Raw genomic sequence first — 24,559 nt, forward strand, 5'->3', positions numbered from 1 at the left:
CTTTCATTCCCCATGTCAATCTCTCTCTCATTCCCCATGTCAATCTCTCTCTCTCTTTCATTCCCCATGTCCATCTCTCTCTCATTCCCCATGTCCATCTCTCTCTCATTCGCCATGTCCATCTCTCTCTCATTCGCCATGTCCATCTCTCTCTCTCATTCGCCATGTCCATCTCTCTCTCTCTCTCTCTCATTCCCTATGTCCATCTCTCTCCCTCTCTCAATCCCCATGTCAATCTCTCTCTCTCTCATTCCCCATGTCCATCTCTCTCTCTTTTATTCCCCATGTCCACCTGTCTCTCTTTCATTCCCCATGTCCCTCTCTCTCATTCCCCATGTCCATTGCTCTCTCTTTCATTACCCATGTCCATCTCTCTCTCTCATTCCCCATGTCCATCTCTCTCTTTCATTACCCATGTCCATCTCTCTCTCTTTCATTCCCCATGTCCATCTCTCTCTTTCATTCCCCATGTCCATCTCTCTCTCTCATTCCCCATGTCCGTCTCTCTCTCTTTTATTCCCCATGTCCATCTCTCTCTCATTCCCCATGTCCATCTCTCTCTCTTTTATTCCCCATGTCCACCTGTCTCTCTTTCATTCCCCATGTCCCTCTCTCTCATTCCCCATGTCCATTGCTCTCTCTTTCATTACCCATGTCCATCTCTCTCTCTCATTCCCCATGTCCATCTCTCTCTTTCATTACCCATGTCCATCTCTCTCTCTTTCATTCCCCATGTCCATCTCTCTCTCTTTCATTCCCCATGTCCATCTCTCTCTTTCATTCCCCATGTCCACCTGTCTCTCTTTCATTCCCCATGTCCCTCTCTCTCATTCCCCATGTCCATTGCTCTCTCTTTCATTACCCATGTCCATCTCTCTCTCTTTCATTCCCCATGTCCATCTCTCTCTCTTTCATTCCCCATGTCCATCTCTCTCTTTCATTCCCCATGTCCATCTCTCTCTCTCATTCCCCATGTCCGTCTCTCTCTCTCTCTCATTCCCCATTTTCATCTCTCTCACTCCCCATATCCATCTCGCTCTCTTTCATTCCCCATATCTGTTCTTCTCTTTCTCTCAATCCCCAAGTCGAACTCTCTCTCTCAACCCCCATATCCATCTCTTTCTCTCTTTCTCTCTCAATCATCAAGTCAGTCTCTCTCTCTCAATCCTCATGTCCATCTCTCTCTCGCATTCCCCACATTAATCTCTCTCTCTCTCTCTCTCTCTCTCTCTCTCTCATTCCCCATTTCCCTGGATGATGGAGCCTATCCCAGCGGTCATCTGCAGGATACACCCTGGACAGGTTGCCAGTCCATCGCAGGGCAGAGTGTAAAGTTTGGTGGAGGGGGGATCATGGTGTGGGGCTGTTTTTCAGGAGTTGGGCTTGGCCCCTTAGTTCCAGTGAAAGGAGCTCTTAAAGCTTCAGCACCAAGAGATTTTGGACAATTTCATGCTCCAACTTTGTGAGAACAGTTTGGGGACGGCCCCTTCCTGTTCCAACATGACTGCGCACCAGTGCACAAAGCAAGTCCATAAAGACACGGATGAGCCAGTTTGGTGTGGAAGAACTTGACTGGCCTGCACTGAGTCCTGACCTCAACCCAATAGAACACCTTTGGGATGAATTAGAGCGGACACTGTGAGCCAGACCTTCTCGTCCAACATCAGTGTCTGACCTCACAAATGTACTTCTGGAAGAACGGTCAAAAATTCCCATAAACACTCCTAACCCTTGTGGAAAGCCTTCCCAGAAGAATTGAAGCTGTTATAGCTGCAAAGGGTGGGCCGAGATCATATTAAACCCTATGGATTAAGAGTGGGATGTCACTCAAGTTCATATGCGTGTGAAGGCAGATATATATGAAGGTGTTACCTCCTTTCTTTCTTTCTTTCTTTCTTTCTTTCTTTCTTTCTTTCTTTCTTTCTTATGTGTGTCATTTTTCAGTTTTTGATATAATTTTAAAAAGTCTCCTTTACATTGTGTGTAATTTTCATGATGAATGAACTAAACGCTACTCACTGAGCCATCTTGCCAAAAATTGCTTGAACCTAATGGCTATTTTGACTTGAAATGAAATCTTCCTATAAAACTGCATAATTGTGTATCAAACAGAAGTGTCAGCTTCAAGTGTGACCGCGAGCATAATGATTATTGTGAATAACATGTGAAATGTGTGTTTGTGTGCAGACAATCGGGCCGAAGGAGGGCTGGCAGGTGTACAGCTCAGCGCAGGATGCAGACGGACGCTGTATCTGCACCGTCGTGGCTCCAGAGCAAAACCTCTGCTCCAGAGACGCCAAGAGCCGACAGCTCCGCCAACTACTGGAGAAGGTGCCAGAAACCACACACACAAACACACACACATACACATGCCAGAGGTGTAAAACTGCCCCACTGGGAAAATAGGTACCAAACTGCCAGTAAGATGGTACCTTGAAGCGGATGTCTTCAGTGGCTTTAGTTAGGGAACATAATTGCACCACATTCCACTGCAATTATGTTTTTAATGTTGCATTGACTCCTCACACCTGTCTTGACTCCAGGCTTTTTATGTTAGTTTTCAATTTTAAAGGAGTTATGTATCTCCAGCGTATATTTCGGTTCGTCCATCTTAATTTACATGACCAGATTGTAAGGCAAATTATTCACTAACTGCATGAAATGACTGTAAATTTTTTATATTATTTCATTTTATTTGATTTTTTTTGTAAAATCCCCCCTCAAATGAACAGAACGTGTGTTTTATGATCTCCACACATCACTACATGCTTACAGTTTACCGCTGAAAGCCCAAAAATCTCAGATGTTATTTTATTAAAGTGATGTTTCCAGAGCAGATCACTGAAGAGACGCCGTCTGTTTATAGTTTAGAGCCCAGATTTGGGGAAAAACGGGTCGACTTTCAGTAGAAAAACAAAGTTCAGCTTCTTTTATTATAAGGGTTTAAAATGACGTCACCGTCTATTAGACTGGAGAGAAGAGCTACAGCCTCACACGACGCCCAGCTTCTGAATGGAGCTTATGGAATATGAACGTTATGAAGAACATGACCAGGTGCGTTTAGGAACCACCGGTGGTCCCGAGGACTTTAAGAAGTTAAAGGTAAACAATTGGGCATTAAGGTCTGCTGTACCTTTGAGGTTACATTTACATCATTTCTACCTTGATAAACAAAAATGTACCTGCACAGTATTTTTTTGGACAGTGTACATTAACCCCTTAAAAGGCCAGGGTCTGTCAGCAGGGCCAAAGTTTACAGCCTAAGAATAGCTCACCACTCCCAGAAGGCATATGATGCTCTAAATGCAACTAAAGCCCAGCAGTGAGGAGCTGAACTTTCCCCTCCTCTGCTGGCACCGCAGACGGGCCGGGTCGCCTACAGAGCAGCTGTTAATGAAGTGATGCTCTTTTAATTTGAGGGTTGTTCCATTTCGTATGGGACAATTTCAGCCACTGCTCCCCACGTTCCAGGGAGTACGATGGCACTCAAGAACAAGGGGCAGGGGTAAAAATAGGAAATGGGCCTAAGACCCTGAAACAGTCACAGAGATTTCGGCTGAAGAGCGAGGGCGCAAAACCTGCGTCCCCAAACTTTTGATGGGCAGCGTGCGCAGAAAGGCCGCTTCTCCGCCACTCATCCGCGCGCGGTCCGTGCTGCTATGAACAAAGTGCTGTATCGGCGGATGAGTAATGCATCATTTTGCCCGAGGGTTCCACCTCTTCAGGAGAAGCACTATAGCTGTGCTCAAACACAGAGCACTGCACTGACACACATTCATCCATCCCAGCTGTTCTCCTCCACCCATAACCTACTCTCTCCAACCCATTACCCCCCATTTCCCCCGCTCCGTCTCCCCTCTTTATCAGCACACGCGCAGTCACTGAGATTCCTCTCCTGCAGTAAAGAGCTCTTTCTGAGCAGAGGACGTAATACCTGTAGTAATGATTAATGACATATACTTAATCCCGCGGGACAGCACAAGCCGCATATCATTAATATGTAGATTTATTAACATCTCGATTCGCTTTTCTGCCTTTGCACCTGCGGAAGATGTTTTCTTGTTTGTGATTCATGCGTTTTCCTCACTCTCGCGTACTGCGCGCAGCTAGTCGGACTGTGAGATAAGGAGGAAACACCCGAGATTAGAAGCGCACCTCAGTGGCCAAGGGCTGTCCATCATCCAACTTTCCAACATCCATTACGGCAGGACAGTCTGATGGAGAACCAGTGGCGATGCCAAAACAGGCGTGGGAATGGCGTAACTTCCTCAATCAGACTGGCCGTACAGTCCCTATGGAGCTTTTGTGTATAATCGCTTTTTGGAAATAATACTTTTTCTATTTTTTTTCCTAATTTTAACCAGTTAAAATCCAGTTATGGGAATTTCTAACTGCAACTTATGTGCATTTATGCCCGTGATTGTGAACAACTTTACTCAGCCAACTAGTCGGTGCGAAGTGCACGCTCAGAAATGAAGGTACTCAACTGTCACCGGGGTGGGACCCTCAAGGCTCCATCTCAGATCCTTTAGTCAGAGATCATAACTGAACCATAATCCACTGAAATGATCTGTTCTAAGCTGTACTGACTCCACACACCCTGCCTCGCCTCGCCTCCAGGCTTTTACTCTACTGCTCTGTTTTAAAACATTCGGTTATGAAAAGGAACAAATACCAACTTTTCACCTGGAGAACCTGATTTAAGCTTCACAATCAGACCTTAAAACCACTGCTGGAGCTTTGAGGGAACATTTACACCGTTTGAACCTTGATGAATGAAAAATGTACCTGCGCAGAACCTTCATTACTAACAGTCTAACATTTCTACCTTACTCCGGTCTAAGAAATCAGAGTGAGAGTTCACAGCACTGAGAAATCTGATTACTGAGCTAAAATCCAGCCTCTTTATCAGATTTCTAGACCTTAGTCTGATCTAAGAAATCAGAGTGAGAGTTCACAGCACTGAGAAATCTGATTACTGAGCTAAAATCCAGCCTCTTTATCAGATTTCTAGACCTTAGTCTGATCTAAGAAATCAGAGTGAGAGTTCACAGCACTGAGAAATCTGATTACTGAGCTAAAATCCAGCCTCTTTATCAGATTTCTAGACCTTACTCTGATCTAAGAAATCAGAGTGAGAGTTTACAGCACTGAGAAATCTGATTACTGATCTAAAATCCAGCCTCTTTATCAGATTTCTAGACCTTAGTCTGATCTAAGAAATCAGAGTGAGAGTTTACAGCACTGAGAAATCTGATTACTAAGCTAAAATCCAGCCTCTTTATCAGATTTCTAGACCTTAGTCTGATCTAAGAAATCAGAGTGAGAGTTCACAGCACTGAGAAATCTGATTACTGAGCTAAAATCCAGCCTCTTTATCAGATTTCTAGACCTTAGTCTGATCTAAGAAATCAGAGTGAGAGTTCACAGCACTGAGAAATCTGATTACTGAGCTAAAATCCAGCCTCTTTATCAGATTTCTAGACCTTACTCTGATCTAAGAAATCAGAGTGAGAGTTTACAGCACTGAGAAATCTGATTACTGATCTAAAATCCAGCCTCTTTATCAGATTTCTAGACCTTAGTCTGATCTAAGAAATCAGAGTGAGAGTTTACAGCACTGAGAAATCTGATTACTGAGCTAAAATCCAGCCTCTTTATCAGATTTCTAGACCTTAGTCTGATCTAAGAAATCAGAGTGAGAGTTCACAGCACTGAGAAATCTGATTACTGAGCTAAAATCCAGCCTCTTCATCAGATTTCTAGACCTTAGTCTGATCTAAGAAATCAGAGTGAGAGTTCACAGCACTGAGAAATCTGATTACTGAGCTAAAATCCAGCCTCTTTATCAGATTTCTAGACCTTAGTCTGATCTAAGAAATCAGAGTGAGAGTTTACAGCACTGAGAAATCTGATTACTGATCTAAAATCCAGCCTCTTTATCAGATTTCTAGACCTTAGTCTGATCTAAGAAATCAGAGTGAGAGTTTACAGCACTGAGAAATCTGATCACTGATGTAAAATCCAGCCTCTTTATCAGATTTCTAGACCTTAGTCTGATCTAAGAAATCAGAGTGAGAGTTTACAGCACTGAGAAATCTGATTACTGATCTAAAATCCAGCCTCTTTATCAGATTTCTAGACCTTAGTCTGATCTAAGAAATCAGAGTGAGAGTTTACAGCACTGAGAAATCTGATCACTGATGTAAAATCCAGCCTCTTTATCAGATTTCTAGACCTTAGTCTGATCTAAGAAATCAGAGTGAGAGTTTACAGCACTGAGAAATCTGATTACTGAGCTAAAATCCAGCCTCTTTATCAGATTTCTAGACCTTAGTCTGATCTAAGAAATCAGAGTGAGAGATCACAGCACTGAGAAATCTGATTACTGAGCTAAAATCCAGCCTCTTTATCAGATTTCTAGACCTTAGTCTGATCTAAGAAATCAGAGTGAGAGTTCACAGCACTGAGAAATCTGATTACTGAGCTAAAATCCAGCCTCTTTATCAGATTTCTAGACCTTACTCTGATCTAAGAAATCAGAGTGAGAGTTTACAGCACTGAGAAATCTGATTACTGAGCTAAAATCCAGCCTCTTTATCAGATTTCTAGACCTTAGTCTGATCTAAGAAATCAGAGCGTGCTGTTCTCATGACCATTTAAATAATCAGATAAGTGCAGAAATCAGATTATGATCGGATGACTGAGTGTGTGTAACCACACTCACGTGGGGGGCCACCTCAGAACAGTCCAGCGCTTTGTCTTAAACTATTTCTGAGGGCTTTCTGATTCATGCTTTGGGTCATTGTCCTGCTGGAAAGGCCCATGACCTCCAATAGAGACCCAGCTAGCTGACACTGTGCCTACAGTGTGCTCCAGAATTCTGTGATTTTGTTCAGATTCCATGATGCTGTTCACACATTCCAGGCACCCAGTGCCAGAAGCAACAAAGCAACCCAAAACATCTGTGATCCTCCTCCATGTTTGACCGGAGGGACTGCGCTCCTTTCTTTAAAGGCTTTATTTCATTTTCTGTAAACACAGCGATGATGTGCTTTACCAAACAGATCTATTGTGGTCTCATCTGTCCACAGGACGCTCTCCTGGTAGAAGCTGACATTGTTGTACCGTGTTTCTGCAGCTGAACTTGAATTCGTTAAAATGTTTGAAGCTCTTTCAGCAACAATCGAAAAATCCTTCACTGCTATCTCTCACCATCTCTTCCTTCTACGTCCAGAGAGGTGAGCTACAGTGTTATGGGCTGCAAACGTCTTGCTGATGGATACTGGAACATTCAGATCTCCTGAGATGGAGATCCTTTTACATTTACATTTATGGCATTTGGCTGACGCTCTTATCCAGAGCGACTTACAATTTGATCATTTTACACAAGTAGGCGAAGGTGGTGTTAGGGGTCTTGCCCAAGGACTCTTATTGGTTTAGTGTAGGGTGGTTATCCAGGTGGGAGATCGAACCCTAGTCTACAGTGTAGAAGGCAGAGGTGTTACCCACTACACTATCCAACCACTGGTGTAGTGGTTGGTGTAGTGTAGTTTTCTTTCTCCATGGTCAGTGTGGTACACACAACACAAAGGCTGCCTCAATTTTTTTTTCTGTTGAAACTGGTTACAACTTTTAAAGAGAAACTGTTCGGATTTTGAAACTATTCGGAAAACTATGATATATTGTCTACACTTGTAACTCATCAAAAGTGTGTTTATTACAAATTAAAGAAGGTTTAAGATCTCTTACTTTTGAGGGTTGTTCCATTTCGTAGGGACAATTTCAGCCACTACTCCCCAAGTTCCAGGGAGTACGATGACACTCAAAAACCAGGGGCTGGGGTAAAAATAGGAAATGGGCCTAAGACCCTGAAACAGTCACAGAGATTCGGCTGAAGAGCGAGGGCGCAAAACCTGCGTCCCCAAACTTTTGGTGGGCAGCGTGCGCAGAAAGGCCACAATAATGACCAAAATTAGATTTAACTTTTTTTTTTTATCTATAGCTTTTTTTTCCAATGAAAACAAAGGAAATGTGAATAACAAAGCTTTTTATGGAAGAATTGGTGCATCACCCAGAAAGCCTGCAAAACCCCAAAACCCAAAGATTACCAGTGTAACAATGCAGAGAACACTGGAAGACAAAGAAGAAAGCCAATAAAACAGGTAAGCAGTGATGGAGAAGTGAAGGTAGAGGTGTAATGAGAAGGTAGGATTAGTTCAGCGTGTTGCAGGCTAGAAGGAAAGGGTTTTGAGATTTGATTTTAATATGGAAAGGGAATTCGACTCCTGGAGTTGTGGAGAAAGAGTGCTCCTGGGATGATGTACAAATCTAGAAAATGCTTCATCTCCAAAGCTTTGGAGCTGATTAGATCAGCTGAGGACGATTTGCAAGAACGGGTGGGTTCAAATACAAGGAGCGTCGGGATTTGGATATCTGATTAGCTTCTAACTGTCTGATGGCGGATTTTTGATAGATTCATTCCTGAGATACATCTGCGCGTCATTTACGTAACTTTTTATTTTTTTTCTTCTTCTTTTTATTTTTCTGTTGTTTGTCCGCTAACTCGTCCCGCAGTTTTCGAGATACTGGAATGTTTGGTCTGATTGGGAATGGTGTTGGGAATGGTGTGCTAGTACACAGATTTTCAATATGGGTTTCATTTAGCTTCACTAAATTATGCTTTTCTTCCTAATGAACAGGGGAAAAAATGCACGGTATTCTTTCCTCTTTTGTTTCTTTCCTCACATTTCGCTCTTCTATTTTTTATTTTCTTCTATTTTTTATTTTCATTTCTCTTCTTTTTCTTTCCTTGAATTTCTCCTGTATTTCCATTTCTTTCCTTCTTTCTTTCTTTCTTTCTTTCTTTCTTTCTTTCTTTCTTTGTGTGTGTCTCTCTCTCTTTCTTTCTTTGTCTTTCTTTGTTATTGTCTGTTTCTTTCTTTCTATTTATTTGTGTCTCTCTTTCTTTCTTTCTTTGTGTGTGTGTCTCTCTCTCTTTCTTTCTTTGTCTTTCTTTGTTATTGTCTGTTTCTTTCTTTCTATTTATTTGTGTCTCTCTTTCTTTCGTTATTTCTTTGTGTCTCTTTCTTTCTTTGTGTGTGTCTCTTTTTTTCTTTCTCTTTCTTTGTGTCTCTCTTTTTTCTTTCTCTTTCTTTGTGTCTCTTTCTTCCTTTCTCTTTCTTTGTGTCTCTCTTTCTTTGTGTCTCTCTTTCTTTCTTTGTGTATCTCTTTCTTTCTTTCTCTTTCTTTGTGTCTTTCTTTCTTTCTTTCTTTCTATCTTTCTCTTTCTTTGTGTCTTTCTTTCTGTCTCTCTTTTTTCTGTCTCTCTTTCTTTCTGTCTCTCTTTCTTTCTGTCTTTCTTTCTGTCTCTTTCTTTCTGTCTCTCTTTCTTTGTGTCTTTCTTTCTTTATCTCTTTCTTTGGTCAGCTTTCTATTACATAGATCAGTTGAATTAGTAGAACTAGTAGAGTACTAATAGAGTACTAGTAGAGTATGAACAGCCCATACTTGGTACCAAAGTGATTTAACCCAGATATCAGACTCAGTTTATATCACAATACCTACATTTAGAGTCGGTTATTCATTCAGCCTAACGAGAAACTGTAGAACGGACTCGGTTTATATCACAATACCTACATTTAGAGTCGGTTATTCATTCAGCCTAATGAGAAACTGTAGAACGGACTCGGTTTATATCACAATACCTACATTTAGAGTCGGTTATTCATTCAGTCTAATGAGAAACTGTAGAACGGACTCGGTTTATATCACAATACCTACATTTAGAGTCGGTTATTCATTCAGCCTAACGAGAAACTGTAGAACGGACTCGGTTTATATCACAATACCTACATTTAGAGTCGGTTATTCATTCAGCCTAATGAGAAACTGTAGAACAGACTCGGTTTATATCACAATACCTACATTTAGAGTCGGTTATTCATTCAGTCTAATGAGAAACTGTAGAACAGACTCGGTTTATATCACAATACCTACATTTAGAGTCGGTTATTCATTCAGTCTAATGAGAAACTGTAGAACGGACTCGGTTTATATCACAATACCTACATTTAGAGTCGGTTATTCATTCAGTCTAATGAGAAACTGTAGAACAGACTCGGTTTATATCACAATACCTACATTTAGAGTCGGTTATTCATTCAGCCTAATGAGAAACTGTAGAACAGACTCGGTTTATATCACAATACCTACATTTAGAGTCGGTTATTCATTCAGCCTAATGAGAAACTGTAGAACGGACTCGGTTTATAGCACAATAACTATATTTAGAGTTAAATATATGTTACAGTCTCTGTGTAGCTCGAATGGGACTCTTGGCAACATCATGCACAGCTTGACCAGCTTGGCAATAGTAGCTATAAAAGAGCACACTTGTGGGGGGAGCACTGATAGATTAATTAGCTGACGAATTTAGGAGTGTGTTAAATCATGGACTTTAACTCACCAGGCTTGGCTTGAAGGCCAGAGCATTAAAAGCTATTTGATCCCCTTGTGGAGAATTTAACACCTCTTAAACGTGAGTGAGTGACGGAGTTATAAGCCAGGTCCATTAGGTGCTCCGCAGCTAAAAAGTGCAGCACATGGAGAATGAGTTCCAGTGCAGCTCGGTAACTCTGCTGTTTGCATGGTCCAGGTGCAGAACATGTCCCAGTCCATCGAAGTCCTAAACCTGAGGACACAGAGGGACTTCCAGTATGTGATGAAGATGGAGAACCAGATGAAGGGGCTCAGGACCAAGTTCAGACAGATTGAGGAAGATCGCAAAACGATCATGGCTAGAAATTTTAAGGTAATTTCAGCTTTCCATTACTCATATTCTTTCATATTCTTTGTATCCTTGCTGCCATAAATTTTCACATACATGTATATATATATTAAAGTCAAGTAGGTTTTTTCCTCCTCCTGGACATAACAAATCTATCATTACTCTGAAAATAATTCAACACACAGCCATTAATATCTAAATAGCTGGCAACACAAGTGAGTCCACCTCACAGTGAACGTGTCCAAATTGTGCCCAATTGTGTCATTGCCCCTCCCTGGTGTCATGTGACTTGTTAGAGTTGCAAGGCTCTAGGTGTGAATGGGGAACTGGGCTGTTAAATTTGGTGTTTTGGGTACAATTCACTCATATTGGCCACTGGATATTCAACAAGACACCTCATGGCAAAGAACTCTCTGAGGGTGTGAGAAACAGATTTAATGCTCTCCACAAAGACGCCTAGGCTATAAGAAGATTTGTAACACCCTGAAACTGAGCTATAGCACAGTGGCCATGGTCATACAGTGGTTTTCCAGAACAGGTTCCACTCGGAACAGGCCTCACCAGGGTCGACCAAAGAAGTTGAGTCCACGTGTTCAGCATCATATCCAGAGGTTGGCTTCAAAAAAATAGATGCATGAGTGCTGCCAGCATTGCTGCAGAGGTTGAAGAAGTGGGAGGTCAGCCTGTCAGTGCTGAGACCATATGCCACACAATGCTAAGCAATGCACAATGCAAAGCCCGCAAACAGTTTGCTGAAGACAAGCATGGTGGTGGTAGCATCATAGTCTGGAGCTGCATGAGTGCTGCTGGCACTGGGGAGCTGTGGTTCATTGACGGAAACATGAATTCCAACATGTACTGAGCTTCTGAAGCAGAGCATGATCCCATCCCTTCGGAAACTGTGCTGCATGGCAGTTTTCCAACTTGATAACGACCCCAAACACACCTCCAAGATGACAGCTGCCTTGCTGAAGATAAAGGTGATGAACTGGCCAAGTATGTCTCCAGACCTAAACCTAACTGAGCACCTGTGGGGTGTCCTCAAGCAGAAGGAGGAGGAGCGCAAAGCGTCTAACATCCACCAGCTCCTTAATGTCATCATGGAGGAGTGGAACAGGATTCCAGTAGCAACCTGTGAAGCTCTGCTGAATTCCATGCCCAAGAGGCTTAGGACAGTGCTAGAAAATAATGGTGGTCACACAAAATAGTGACAGTTTCAGCACAATTTGGACGTGTTCACTGTGAGGTGGACTCACTTGTGCTGCCAACTATTTAACCATTAATGGCTGTGTGTTGTTCTTTTCAGAGGACAGTAAATCTGCACTGCTATACAAGCTGCACACTGACTACTTTAAATTATATCCAGGTTTCATTTCTATAGTGTCGTCCCATTAAAAGATAGAATAAAATATTTGCAGAAATGTGAGGGGTGCACTCACTTTTGTGAGATACTCTACACCAAAACCAGATAATGTAAATAATATATATATGGATATGTATATAATTTTTTTTTACACAACTAGATAGACAATTGGCAGCATGATGGCGTGGTGGGTAGCGCTGTTGCCTCACAGCAAGGAGGGCCTGGGTTCGATTCCCTGGCCGGGTGACCAGGGTCCTCTCTGTGTTTCGCATCAGTTTGCATGTTCTCCCGGGTTCTCCGGTTTCCTCCCACAGTCCAAAGACATGCAGTCAGGCCAACTGGGCATGCTACATTGCCCCTAGGTGTGTGTGTGTGTGTGTGTGTGTGTGAATGTGTCTGTCTGTCTGCCCTGCAATGGACTGGCGACCTGTCCAGGATGTACCCTGCCTTCCGCCCAATGACAGCTGGGATAGGCTCCAGCACCCACTACCCCAGTGCTGAGGAAGAAACGGCTTAGAAAGTGTGTGTGTGTGTGTGTAGATGGACAGTTTGACAGACAAACAGACATCCATTTGTCAAGTTGCTGTATTTGAAAGTCTCTGCGATGAGCTGACTGTCATCGTTATTGCGTAGCTCCACTTGTTTGTTGAACGTTACTGTTTTTTTTCTTTCCATAAACGAACAGCAGTGAAGCTCAGAGGCCCGTCCACCAAAACAAATCCCTCCTCAGCTGCCTGCTGCGCGTGTATGTATAAGCGTCTGTGTACATGTGTTTCTGCTGTGCGTATGCGTGTAGGAGCTGAAGGACCGGATGGATGAACTGCAGCCGCTGATCCCCGTGCTGGAGCAGTACAAAACAGATGCTAAGCTAATCTCCCAGTTCAAAGAGGAGCTCCGGAACCTGTCAGCCGTTCTGACGGGCATCCAGGAGGAGCTGGGGGCCTACGATTACGAGCAGCTCTACCAGAGAGTCATCAGCCTCGACAGCCGCCTGCGCAACTGCATGAGCAAACTCAGTCAGTACTGTCCCAGTCATTACCGCTGCAGTTAGAAGTACATTTATTAGCACTTACCAGTACTTGTGCCATTACTATTATTACTATGTTTAAACTAGGCACTGTTGCATTCAACTAAAAGCCAGCTTGAAGGGCAAATGAGCTCATGAACTTGTTCTCCTTCCTCACTGTGAGGTGTTTGTGAGTGAAACACGGTATCTCTGATCTAGCTGAGCGGTTTCTCTTAATGATAGGTTGGGGTGGTGAGAGGGGGAGGTGAAACGGGATTTTGTTGGTTGATATTATTTTGCCTCTCCCGCATGGTGACATAATTCAAAAAGCTGATGTTTTAGATTGATAGTCCATATATTTTGCCTAAAATACTGCAGTAAAACAGGAATTTAGTCATTAAACATGACAGGACATGACAAATCATGCCAGAAACAATGAGAAGTAAGGTTACAAAGGTCCAGGGTGACTACAGGTTGACTTTAATCAGTACCGTTACATTCATGACCATTTAGTTACATTCATGACCATTAGTACTGCTATGATGAGTAACACTGCTGCCATCATTATGATTAATGTTAGTTGGCACAGTTATACTGACCAACAATGAGCTGTCACAGATCAGGCGTAACATCACCTCCTTGTTTCTGTGCTCACTGTCCACTTTATCAGCTCCACTTACTGTATAGCTGCACTTTGTAGTTCTACAGTTACAGACTGTAGTCCATCTGTTTCTCTGATACTCTGTTACCCTGTTCTTCAGTGGTCAGGACACCCATGGACCCTCACAGAGCAGGTAGTGTTTGGGTCATTCTTAGTACTGCAGTGACACTGACATGGTGGTGGTGGTGTGTTAGTGTGTGTTGTGCTGGTATGAGTGGATCAGACACAGCAGTGCTGCTGGAGTTTTTAAACACTGTGTCCACTCACTGTCCACTCTATTAGACACTCCTACCTTGTCGGTCCACCTCGTAGATGTAAAGTCAGAGACGACAGCTCATCTGCTGCTGCACAGTTTGTGCTGGTCATCCTCTAGTCCATCATCAGTGGTCACAGGACGCTGTTAGCTGGATATTTTTGGTTGGTGGACTATTCTCAGTCCAGCAGCGACACTGAGGTGTTTAAAAACTCCAGCAGCGTAACACACTAACACCCCACCACCACGTCAGTGTTACCTCAGTGCGGAGAATGATCCACCACCCAAATAGTACCTGCTCTGTGAGGGTCCATGGGGGTCCTGACCACTGAAGAACAGGGTAACAGAGTATCAGAGAAGCAGATGGACTACAGTCTGTAAATGTAGAACTACAGAGTGCAGCTGTACAGTAAGTGAGTCAACTAAAGTCAGGGTGAACGGGGAATCATAACTCATGTTTCAAAAGTGATACAACTAATGAAAGCACTAGTAATGACTGTCATCATCATGACCACCACATCATCAGTGTTATGAGCAAATTTAGCTGGTCACAGCCATTACCGTCATCATTACTGGTATAGTCATCATCTTCCTATTACGATCGCAACCATCACCATGACCATTTCCCTACTGCGCTACCAGCTGTCATTAGGATGACAGCAACTCCTACAAGTACTGCTAGTGCTTAAAACAGAGGCCTCTCAGTCCACGTTCTCGTTTCCCTGTAGCAGTAATAAAATGAACTACCCTGAGCGCGTCGTCCATTCTAGGCTGATTTTAATTCATATTCTGCAAAGCAGCTTTCGGTCAGACAGGTTCTGCTAAGGCTGGTATTAACATAGAGCAGGGGTCAGCCTGGGGCACTGAGGCATCACCCTGCAGGAATTGGCTTTGACAACTCATGACACCTGAGACAGGATGCAACAGCTCACTGCTCCCTCAGATGCTTTTCTGTTAGAGCAAAGGTTCTGCCATTTTTCAAACCTTCACCACTTCGTTTCCGCAGCATATGTGTGTGATTACCAGGGGAGCGAGTTCATTACTGGGCATTACCTCCAGCATGCTGACATGTTTGCCTTGTAACTGGATGAGTGGGGTCCTAATTTAGACCCCAGTTCGCTCTAATATGCTCCCATTATGCCTACAATCATAAACTCAGGAATACGTTCATACCCATTCCACTGATAAGCCTCGGGCTAACAAAGATAAGTACATTTCTGATGCACTTTTTTCCTTAAATGCAATATAGCAAAACTCAATACTTTCATAATGACACAATGTTAAATACTTTTAAACACCACCTTTGGGCCTGAAACAGATTTGCTAAAAACTTACCAGCATTAATAAGCTGCTCAAAGCAAGTCGAACAGATGTTTGAATTCATTATTGATAGCTGTGCTAATTGTGTCCCAGTCTGGGGGGGGTAGATGTGCTAAGCTGCTTCATATTTCGGTGGCAATACTCTTTTAATATTCAGAACACAGTAACACGCATCATCAGAGCAGCCATGAAATTGGCTTCAGGAATCTCGTTAGAAGGAGGAAAAAAAAAAAGCCCTACATCTTATCGGTATGTTTCGTTATTACAGCGTGTGGGAAATTAATGAAAATCACAGGACCCGTGACTGTAAAGACATCGGGGACCCGGTTCGGCGCATGGATGACTGACCCACTGGCGTCTCCGAGAAACAACAGAGTGAGTTCTGCAGGAATTCGTTTGCTTGTCTTCTCCCTCTGTTCCTCTGGAAAGGTTTTTTCCCCACCCATAATCGTTTAGAGCAGAACTAATCTGAGATAATTAATTAGTGGAGGAAATATGATATGCCATTGGAGGATTGCACCACAGTGCATGATGGCCGTTTTGTGTTTAAATGCATGCTGGATGCTGTGCGTGCACAGTGGAGTGTCCTTCTGCAGTGCAAATTTCATGTTGATTACTTCTCACTTGTGGCTCATAGGTCGTAGAGAATTATGTGCTCCCACTGGTGGGATTTCCCATGGTTGGTTCCTAAAGAACGGTTCCGCCAGTGGGCTCCCAAAACAGTATTAGAATGTTAAATGTTCAATCCTGACACCATAACCAGCGTTAGCTCTACTTATTCATCATAATCTGTCTGCTAATTTGTACAGCGTATCCCTGAAATGCAGCTGAAAGGTTGCGACACTTGCAATTATGATGCAAGTCAGCCCTTTATACCGGTAACACAGCAAGCAATTTTTGTTGTTTTTCAGTTTATGACATAATTTGAAAATATCCATTTCCCTTCACATTGTATGTGATTGAAGGGGCAGTCGTGGGCTGGAGGTTAGGGATCCAGCCTTGTGACCGGAAGGTCACCGGTTCAATCCCCAGAGCCGACAGCACATGACTGAGGTGTCCTTGAGCAAGACTCCTAACCCCCAACTGCTCCCCGGGCGCTGCGGATTGGGCTGCCCACTGCTCTGGGCAAGTGTGCTCACTGCCCCCTAGTGTGTGTGTGTGTGCTCACTAGAGTGTATGTGGTGTTTCACTTCACAGATGGGTTAAATGCAGAGGTGGAATTTCCCCATTGTGGGACTAATAAGGGTCACTTAATCTTAATTTTTATGACGAATGAAGCAAATGAAACAAAATGTCTTGGAGAAAAGTCTGGTTCCATTGACTTACATTAAAAGTAAAGTAGATTTTTTCCTTCTCCTGTAAAGTTATCATTTTGGAGATATGAGGTTTTGTTGCCGACAACAGCGACTTGCAAAAATAGCATCACGGAAATGTCCAGTTTTGCCAACCATGCTGGGCCCTTCTGCAAGAAAACAAGCCTGCTTGTACACTCATTAATATGCATCAGATTATACAGATACAAGTTTAACTTAACCCAAGTTGATTTAATGCAAAGTAGTGAAAGGTTTACATTTATTAAATACTGAGGTATCAAACAATTATTAAAGTTTTATTATATGCCTGATGCTAGATGCTCTTTAACACTTTGAGCAATATTATTTCACCCATGAGTAAAGCACTGTTGTGAAAGATTGGATGTGCTACTGCATAATGCTAAAGGCTACAGGTTATTATCCAGTTGGCTGCCTGTAAACAGCCACAAGAGCTTCCAACTCAAGCTCTGCCTCACAGTTGTTAACGGTGCTGCAGTAAGTACTATGGATGTAGGATAGATTGGCTATCTCAGTATAACATTTAGCATCATATCCAGAATGCAGTGATTCAAAGCAATGTGATAATATATTCTTAACTAAAACTAGGCTGGTCAGCTACCTAACGGGCTAAAAGACCCAACATGCTAAACAACTATCATTAATATCACAGCCTTGAATTAAAGTGCTTACAGTATGATTAACTGTAAATCGGCAGTATAAAAGCTTAAACATGTCAGTTGAAATGATTACACACTTCAAATGTCCATGTTTCAGTCAATAGTAGCGTCAAACCCCGGCTGAATCCCAAAGGGCTCTGTACTCCCTAAATAGTGCTCTAGCTATGAAAGGTTAGAAATTCTAGTCTCTACAGCCAATCAGGGCATCATTTACTGAGTGTGTATGTGTCTGAATCCCAAAAGACTGTTGAGTTCTGTTGGGCTGCAGCATCCAGTATTTAAATTCCTACGTAGTGCACTATGTAGGGAGCATGGAGCCATTTGAGAAAGTACTTATAAAGTGAGGTTTTTGCATTAAACAGTTCTGCATTATCACATGTTCGTTGTTATACGACAAAAAGTTTGAAAATTCATGAAATGACCGCAATATTACAGAAATAGGCTTTCAAGATAAATGCTGTTTGATTTGTGAGACTCCTGAATTCTTTCATCTCTATGATGCAGGTATGGTACATGGACACCTATACCAACAGCAAGGTGGTGCGTGAGTACAAGTCAATGGCAGACTTTGTCTCAGGCCTGGAGTCCCGGACCTACTACCTTCCGTTCAAGTGGGCCGGGACGAATCACGTGGTGTACAACGGCTCACTGTACTACAACAAGGAGCAGAGCAACATCATAGTGAAGTACAGCTTCGAGACGGGCCGGGTCCTGGCCCAGCGGGCGCTAGAGTACGCCGGCTTCCACAACGTCTACCCATACACCTGGGGCGGCTTCTCCGACATCGACCTCATGGCCGATGAGCTGGGCCTGTGGGCCGTCTACGCCACCAATCAGAATGCCGGGAACATCGTGATCTCCCAGCTGGAGCCGCAGACGCTGGAGGTTCTGCGGACGTGGAACACGGAGTACTCCAAGCGCAACGCTGGAGAATCTTTCATGATCTGTGGGACACTGTACATCACCAACTCCCACCTGACCGGCGCCAAGGTCTACTATTCCTACAACACCAAGACGTCCACTTACGAGTACACGGACATCCCCTTCCACAACCAGTACTTTCACATCTCCATGCTGGACTACAACGCTCGGGAGAGGGCGCTCTATGCCTGGAACAACGGCCACCAGGTTATTTTCAACGTCACCCTGTACCACGTCATCAAAACGGAGGATGACTCATAAAGACACTTTGAAGGAGATTTGAGGAATGTAGTGGGAGTGTCATGATGAGGCATTTTGTTTTGTTGTTTTCTCGTTTGTGTTTCTTTTGCCAAAGGTTGGAAGATGGAGAACTTGAAGAGGAACATGAGAGAGTCCCTCATGACCTTCAGAATGTGTTCAGTAGTGTTTTCTCTGATCTAACACTCTTGAAGACTTAAGAAGTTATCTAGACCTTATCTAGTACAGGAATGGTCTTAGACCACCATCGTTCCACATCACCTGGGGGTGGGCAATATGGATACCAATATTCTATGGTTTAATAAATTGGAATAGAGTATGCACCAGTAGTGCCAAAATTTGAAAAATCACAAGTACAACTTGTTTTTGGTGACACTTTATTTTGAGTGATCCTTTCCAGATGAATTAAACACTCAACAGACTCTGTGATGTCATAGCACATATCAATGATGTCACCCATGAATTCATTCAGTAGATTATCGAGAGACATTTAATTAACTGTGTAAATAAAATGTATTCATGATCTGCTGAATTCAGTTGTTTATCAGTTTATTTGATGTCCAGGTTCAAATCTGTAGATGTTTAATATGAGAGGAACTGAACATGTAACAGGTTTAATACACACCATCTCAACATCCACACTGCTGACACCATTCTCTACCTGGAGCTTCACTGGATTAGGGTTTGGTTAAGGTTATGATTAGATTAGGGCCAGGGTGCATATGATTAGGTTTCGGTTTGAGATTAAGGTTAGGATTAGGGCCAGGGTCAAAATTAGGTTTTGAGGTTGAGGTTAGGGTTGGGGTTAGGATAACGCCCAGGTTGAGGATTAGGTTTTTTTGAGGTTGAGGTTAGGGTTGGGGTTGGGATTAGGGCCAGGTTTAAGATTAGGTTTTGGATTGAGGTTAAGTTTAAGGTTAGGGGGTTAGGGCCAGGGTTAAAATTTTGAGGTCAAGGTTGAGGTTAGGGTAAGAATTAGGGCCAGGGTTAGGATTAGGTTTTGGATTGAGGTTGAGGTTAAGGTTAGGATTAGGGCCAGGGTTAAAATTAGGTTTTGAGGTTGATGTTGAGGTTAAGTTTAGGGTTTGGATTAGGGCCAGGGTTAGAATTGTGTTTTGGTTAGGTTAAGATCAGGGTTTTAATTAGGATTAGGGCTAGGGTAATAATAAGGTTTTAAGCAGGTTAAGTTTGCGGATAGAATTTGGGCCAGGATTAAGAATAGATTTTGGATTGAGGTTAAGCCTGGGGTTAGGCTTAGGGCCAGGGTGAGGTTTTGCTAAATGGAAGCACCATATTAAGTCTACATCATGCAACATTAACACCACATCTACTTAATGTAAGTAATGTAACCACAGAACATCTACAAGATATTTCCTTTAATGTATTCAGATGCTGCACTACTGCTATTTCACTGATATGTTGTTGACGTGTTACTGACACTTTATTGAGATAATTATCTACAAAGGACCACTCCAAATAAAGTGTTAACCATGTTTCTGTGTAACATCGCAGCACTACACCTGATTAAGCAGGGCTAAGTATCTTGGACTGCTGCCATCATCAGCATTAGATCTCATGACCTCCCAGTAATAGAGCATAACCTTAGCCAGCTGTGGCTCTTCATAATCCTCTCTAAACCTTGTTGGCCAGTGTTCTGAAGGTACTGACAGTATCCACAACATGCTCAGAAAATAGACGAGACGTGATAATGCCATATGTCGTCCACCCCTAACATCACTACCTCCCACCTACACCCATAAGGCTGATTTAGGCTCCTGAAAAGATGCACATAAATATCTCAAAATGCATAAAAGGGGTTCATGGGTAACCATAGCTTGCTGAGGCTCATGGAGATTAGCATGACAGGCAAACCTCAACTATGCAGTGTATGAATCAGGAAAGCATTGAAAAGGCACCAACTGGTAGCATTGTGCATGGGACAAGACCCAAACAATACTCAAACCAGAACCGGCACAAAATGAAATGGAGTAGTTTGAGGATCAGCGGGCAAGAGGTGCAGTGTGTGATGGCTTTGAACAGGCTGTGGTTAAAATGTTTAACAATGGATAATCCAAAAAAACAAAGTACCTTGTAATGTACAAAAATAGGCAAAGGGTCATACTGAGAGTCAGAGTGAAAGATACAAGCAAAAGGTCACAACATGAAAGAGGAAAGACAGAGTCAAAAAAGGGTCAGGCTAGAATTGTACGAGCGGGAAAACAAACCCGGGAAGTCAAACCTCGGAACAAAAGGCTCGGTAAGGCACAGGAGACTGATACAACACTTTGCAAGGAGACTATAGGAACAAGCAGGTTATCAGATGACAACCATCAACAATCAGGTGAGGTGGAGCATGGATAGGTAGATGGTTCAGAGTCTTTGGTCGTGTGATCCCCCAGAGAATTCTGGGAGTTGGAGTTCTGGGCGGAATCAGGGGTGTTAGACTCTGCTGAGCCAGTGGGAGGCAAGACAATGTTAATAAATCATACAAACAACCTATAAAAATAGTGAAGCGAATATTCATTCTTCGCGATATATAGAAACAAGACTTTCTGTTCTGGTTTGGACACTGCCACCTAGTGTATGCATTGATACTATGTGCAAGCATGTTGGTAGACACCAATGTGAACACATGATGTCTGCACATGTTCACAGACATTCAGAAGTGTAAATCAGCCTTTAAAAACAAAGGTTCTTCATACTCCTTAGTTTTCCTCTTTCAACAGGTGGTTCTTGACAATGCGATTAGTGAATATGAAGAATATCCACTCAGTATGTGGTAGAGGTTTTTTCCCCCAGAATCTTAGGCTATGTTTACACAGCAGGTAACAGTGACCCAAATCTGATCTCTTTCTCCGTATGCAACACAGATGTGTGTCAGTGTGAACAGCCAAAAAACGCATTGAATCTGATCTTTTCAATTCTGATTTGAGACGCTTTCATGTGTGGTACTGAAATCTGATACGTAACCGATCTGCGGCAATGCGACTCAGTCTGAACAGTCAGATTGGAAATTCACGCAACTTTTACATCCGTCATACATTCGTCATCATTTCGCGCTGAGACTCAAACATTTGGTCTAAATGAATAGACCATAAGAATAGAAGAGACTTATCGCCGCCGCTGTGTATTAAAAGAGATTTCAAATGAAACAGCCTGATGAGACCAAGGCTACAGCGTGAAAGAACAGTTTTAAAGAATCCGAGGACACGAAGCAAAGAAGTAGCTGTGGCCCAATAACGCGCCCTTTCTACAGCGAACTCGAACACATTCTGGGTGATGAGAGAATGTGGAAATTTATTGGAAATTGATCATCGCTCCTGAAATGCTGGTGAAGATGAAACTAAAAGCAACAGGTGTTTGCTGTCCGTGACTGTGGACCTCTGGACGAGCCACGTGAAGTATTGTTCTTTTGCACATGCAGCTCAGTTTAGGACCTGATCTGCTCAGAATGGTGTCGTATACACATCACCTTTAAAAGATACAGCCGAACCAAAAAATCGGATTTGCTGAGAAAATCAGAGTTGGGCAACTTTTACCTGCTGTGTAAATGTAGCCTAACATCCAAGCCAAGAACCATTTAAGGAACCTTTAGTTTAAAGAGTGTAAGGCAGTGGTCTCCAACCATATTCCTGGAGATCTATTTTCCAGCAGAGTCTAGTTCCAACCACAATCTGTCACAACTACTCATTAATTTCTTAGTCCCTGATTGGTTGGACCGATACAGTAATCTTAGGTAAGGAGGAGGCAGCAAGTAGTTTCCAGGTAAAGGGCTGGTGGCCACTGGTGCAAGGTCTGTTTCTCCAACAACAGCAAGATGTCCATCTACGAGAAGACGGAAATCTCATCTTCCACAACCAGTTTCACATCTCCATGATGGCCTGCAGTGCAGTGCAGTGTAGTGATCAGGTCTAGACATACCATTCTACCACATCCTCAGAACAGATGGACGACTCATGAAGACAAAATGAAGGAGAGTGAAGAGGAATGACTAAGCACTTTGGTTTTTTGTTCATGTTTGTTTTCTCCAAAGTGGACCTCCGCATCAACATGATTGTGTGATAAACTGAAGCCATTGCCTTTTCTATTTGGTGAGGAGTTCGAGAAAGAGTTTAACAGAATAATGACTTCGAACAATGACGAGAAGTGAATGATGTTACATTTTCTTTGTTTCCCCGCTCAGATAACCATGCCTTACCTCACGGCCCGTCGTTTTCATGTGATCAAGAAGCTTTTTTCTGCATGAATGTTTATTTTCTTTATTAATTTGTAAATTATAATTGTCCTGGTCTAACCCCCTTTCTTCTTCTGTTTTATGGTGGTGTTGTGCTTTGGAAAATCTCAGTAACAGAGTCATGTCCCTGTCGTTTCCTGCCGAGACGCTGCTTAGTCGTTAAGTTGTACAAAAGCATTGTGACGTTCTTATAAATATGACCCTATTGTGGACAACTGTAATATTCATCCTGTCTGTCCGAATAAATCTTTTATATGAAATCCAGCATGTAATGACCAATCAACTTAATAATGGATCTGAATTGTAGTCCACATCTTTACATATATATATGAACATGATGGGCTGAAGAGCTGAAGATCGTATGTGAGGGGAGTCTGAAAGTCCCACTGTGGAAGCTGAAGGTTATAATGGACTCATTTGCTGGCCCTCGCGACAGCGTCGGCTCTCTGAAATCAGAAATTCTCATGCATTCGCTTTGATGACTTTGAGCGCTGTCCTTTGGCATTTTCAATCAACATCAAGGGCAGAGGAGCCCAGATGATTCGAGTCCCCTTGCCGCAATTTCTTCCTCTCATGTCTGTGTCAAGATCCCCCTTCCTCGAGCACAAAGGGAATTTAAATGCTCCCTCAGCCCCCATCAGTTCAGCAGGAGAAAATAGCAGCAGTGCTGGGGACGTAGGGCAGCTTTGTCGACTCCACCACACCTAGCCTATACAATCCCACCACAATGACTCCCACACGCAAAATACCACCTCACCAAGCACATTTTCTTTGTGCTTCTGGTCACATCTGTTGTCCAGTTATGTGCCATATTTTTAGGTTAAGTCTTCTGAAGAGTAGCTGTGGCCTTATTGTTAGTATCATTATTGCTTTGCTGTACTATTCAGACGTTAATACTCACCCAAAAAAAGTTGGGACAGTCTATGGAAAAAAAAACAAACAAAAGAGACTGCAATGACTTATAAATTCTCTTTGATCTGTATTTCAATAAAAAGAAAGAAGAAAGGTACCACCCAGAAAGACACTCCCATAGTAGAACCACTTTTAGTTTTCCGCTTTCAATTGGTGGTCCTTGGAAAGGTAGAGAGCCCCGCTGGTGACATCCTGTATAAATAAAAATAATGAATGCATGGCCTTATTAATGAGTGAGAACAAGATCCTAATGCGTGGCCATGACTTAGTAAGGCGTGGGAACTTACTAAGTCACGGCCACACATTAGGATCTCGTTCTGCCGCTTTACTAAGGTATGGCCATGACTTAATTATCTCGGTCCCATGCCTTACTAAGTCGTGGCCATGCATTATTTTTATTTATACAGGATATACATTTTGTACCTTTTCATAATTGAATGTTTTAAAACAGAACAATAAAATAAAGGCCTGGGGATAAGACTTGTGTTTAGTAACTAAAGATACTGAAGACAGTACCACCCCAATAACAGTTCTTTATAGAGAATGACCATTGAACCATACAAAGAACCAGGTGTCTGTTCTGTGCATGTACACATTGCAGGTATTATTTAGTTTTTTTGTTTCGGATGATTTTTTACTTTTTGTCTTTTTGTCCACATCGAATATGGATCATGGTTTAGAAAAGGAACAGCAATTCTGATTCTGTTATTGGTTTTCAAGAAAATTGAAACATTAAAAGATTTTGCCTTGTGTAAACATGGTTTCTTTGAAAATGGCACAGAACAGAATCATTCTCTGTTTTTTTAGGCATTTATAGTATTTATAGATCAACAAATCGTGTAGATGCTCTGT

At 42.6% G+C, this 24,559-nt stretch overlaps 1 protein-coding gene across 2 annotated transcripts in view; it reads left to right on the forward strand.

Annotated features, from left to right (window-relative positions):
• Positions 1 to 22,511, forward strand: part of olfm3a (olfactomedin 3a) — a 49,885-nt gene extending 27,374 nt beyond the window's left edge. For both annotated transcript variants that reach the window (XM_017688267.2, XM_037537282.1), the window contains exons 2-6: positions 2,188 to 2,331; positions 10,658 to 10,813; positions 12,949 to 13,168; positions 15,661 to 15,767; positions 17,887 to 22,511. In XM_017688267.2, the coding sequence (XP_017543756.1) occupies positions 2,188 to 2,331; positions 10,658 to 10,813; positions 12,949 to 13,168; positions 15,661 to 15,767; positions 17,887 to 18,564 (1,305 nt within the window). In that variant the 3' untranslated portion in view covers positions 18,565 to 22,511. The remainder of the gene's footprint in view (positions 1 to 2,187; positions 2,332 to 10,657; positions 10,814 to 12,948; positions 13,169 to 15,660; positions 15,768 to 17,886) is intronic.
• Positions 22,512 to 24,559: the final 2,048 nt, after the last annotated feature.

The sequence above is a fragment of the Pygocentrus nattereri genome, chromosome 3 (assembly GCF_015220715.1).
Source record: "Pygocentrus nattereri isolate fPygNat1 chromosome 3, fPygNat1.pri, whole genome shotgun sequence".
Taxonomy (NCBI): domain Eukaryota; kingdom Metazoa; phylum Chordata; class Actinopteri; order Characiformes; family Serrasalmidae; genus Pygocentrus; species Pygocentrus nattereri.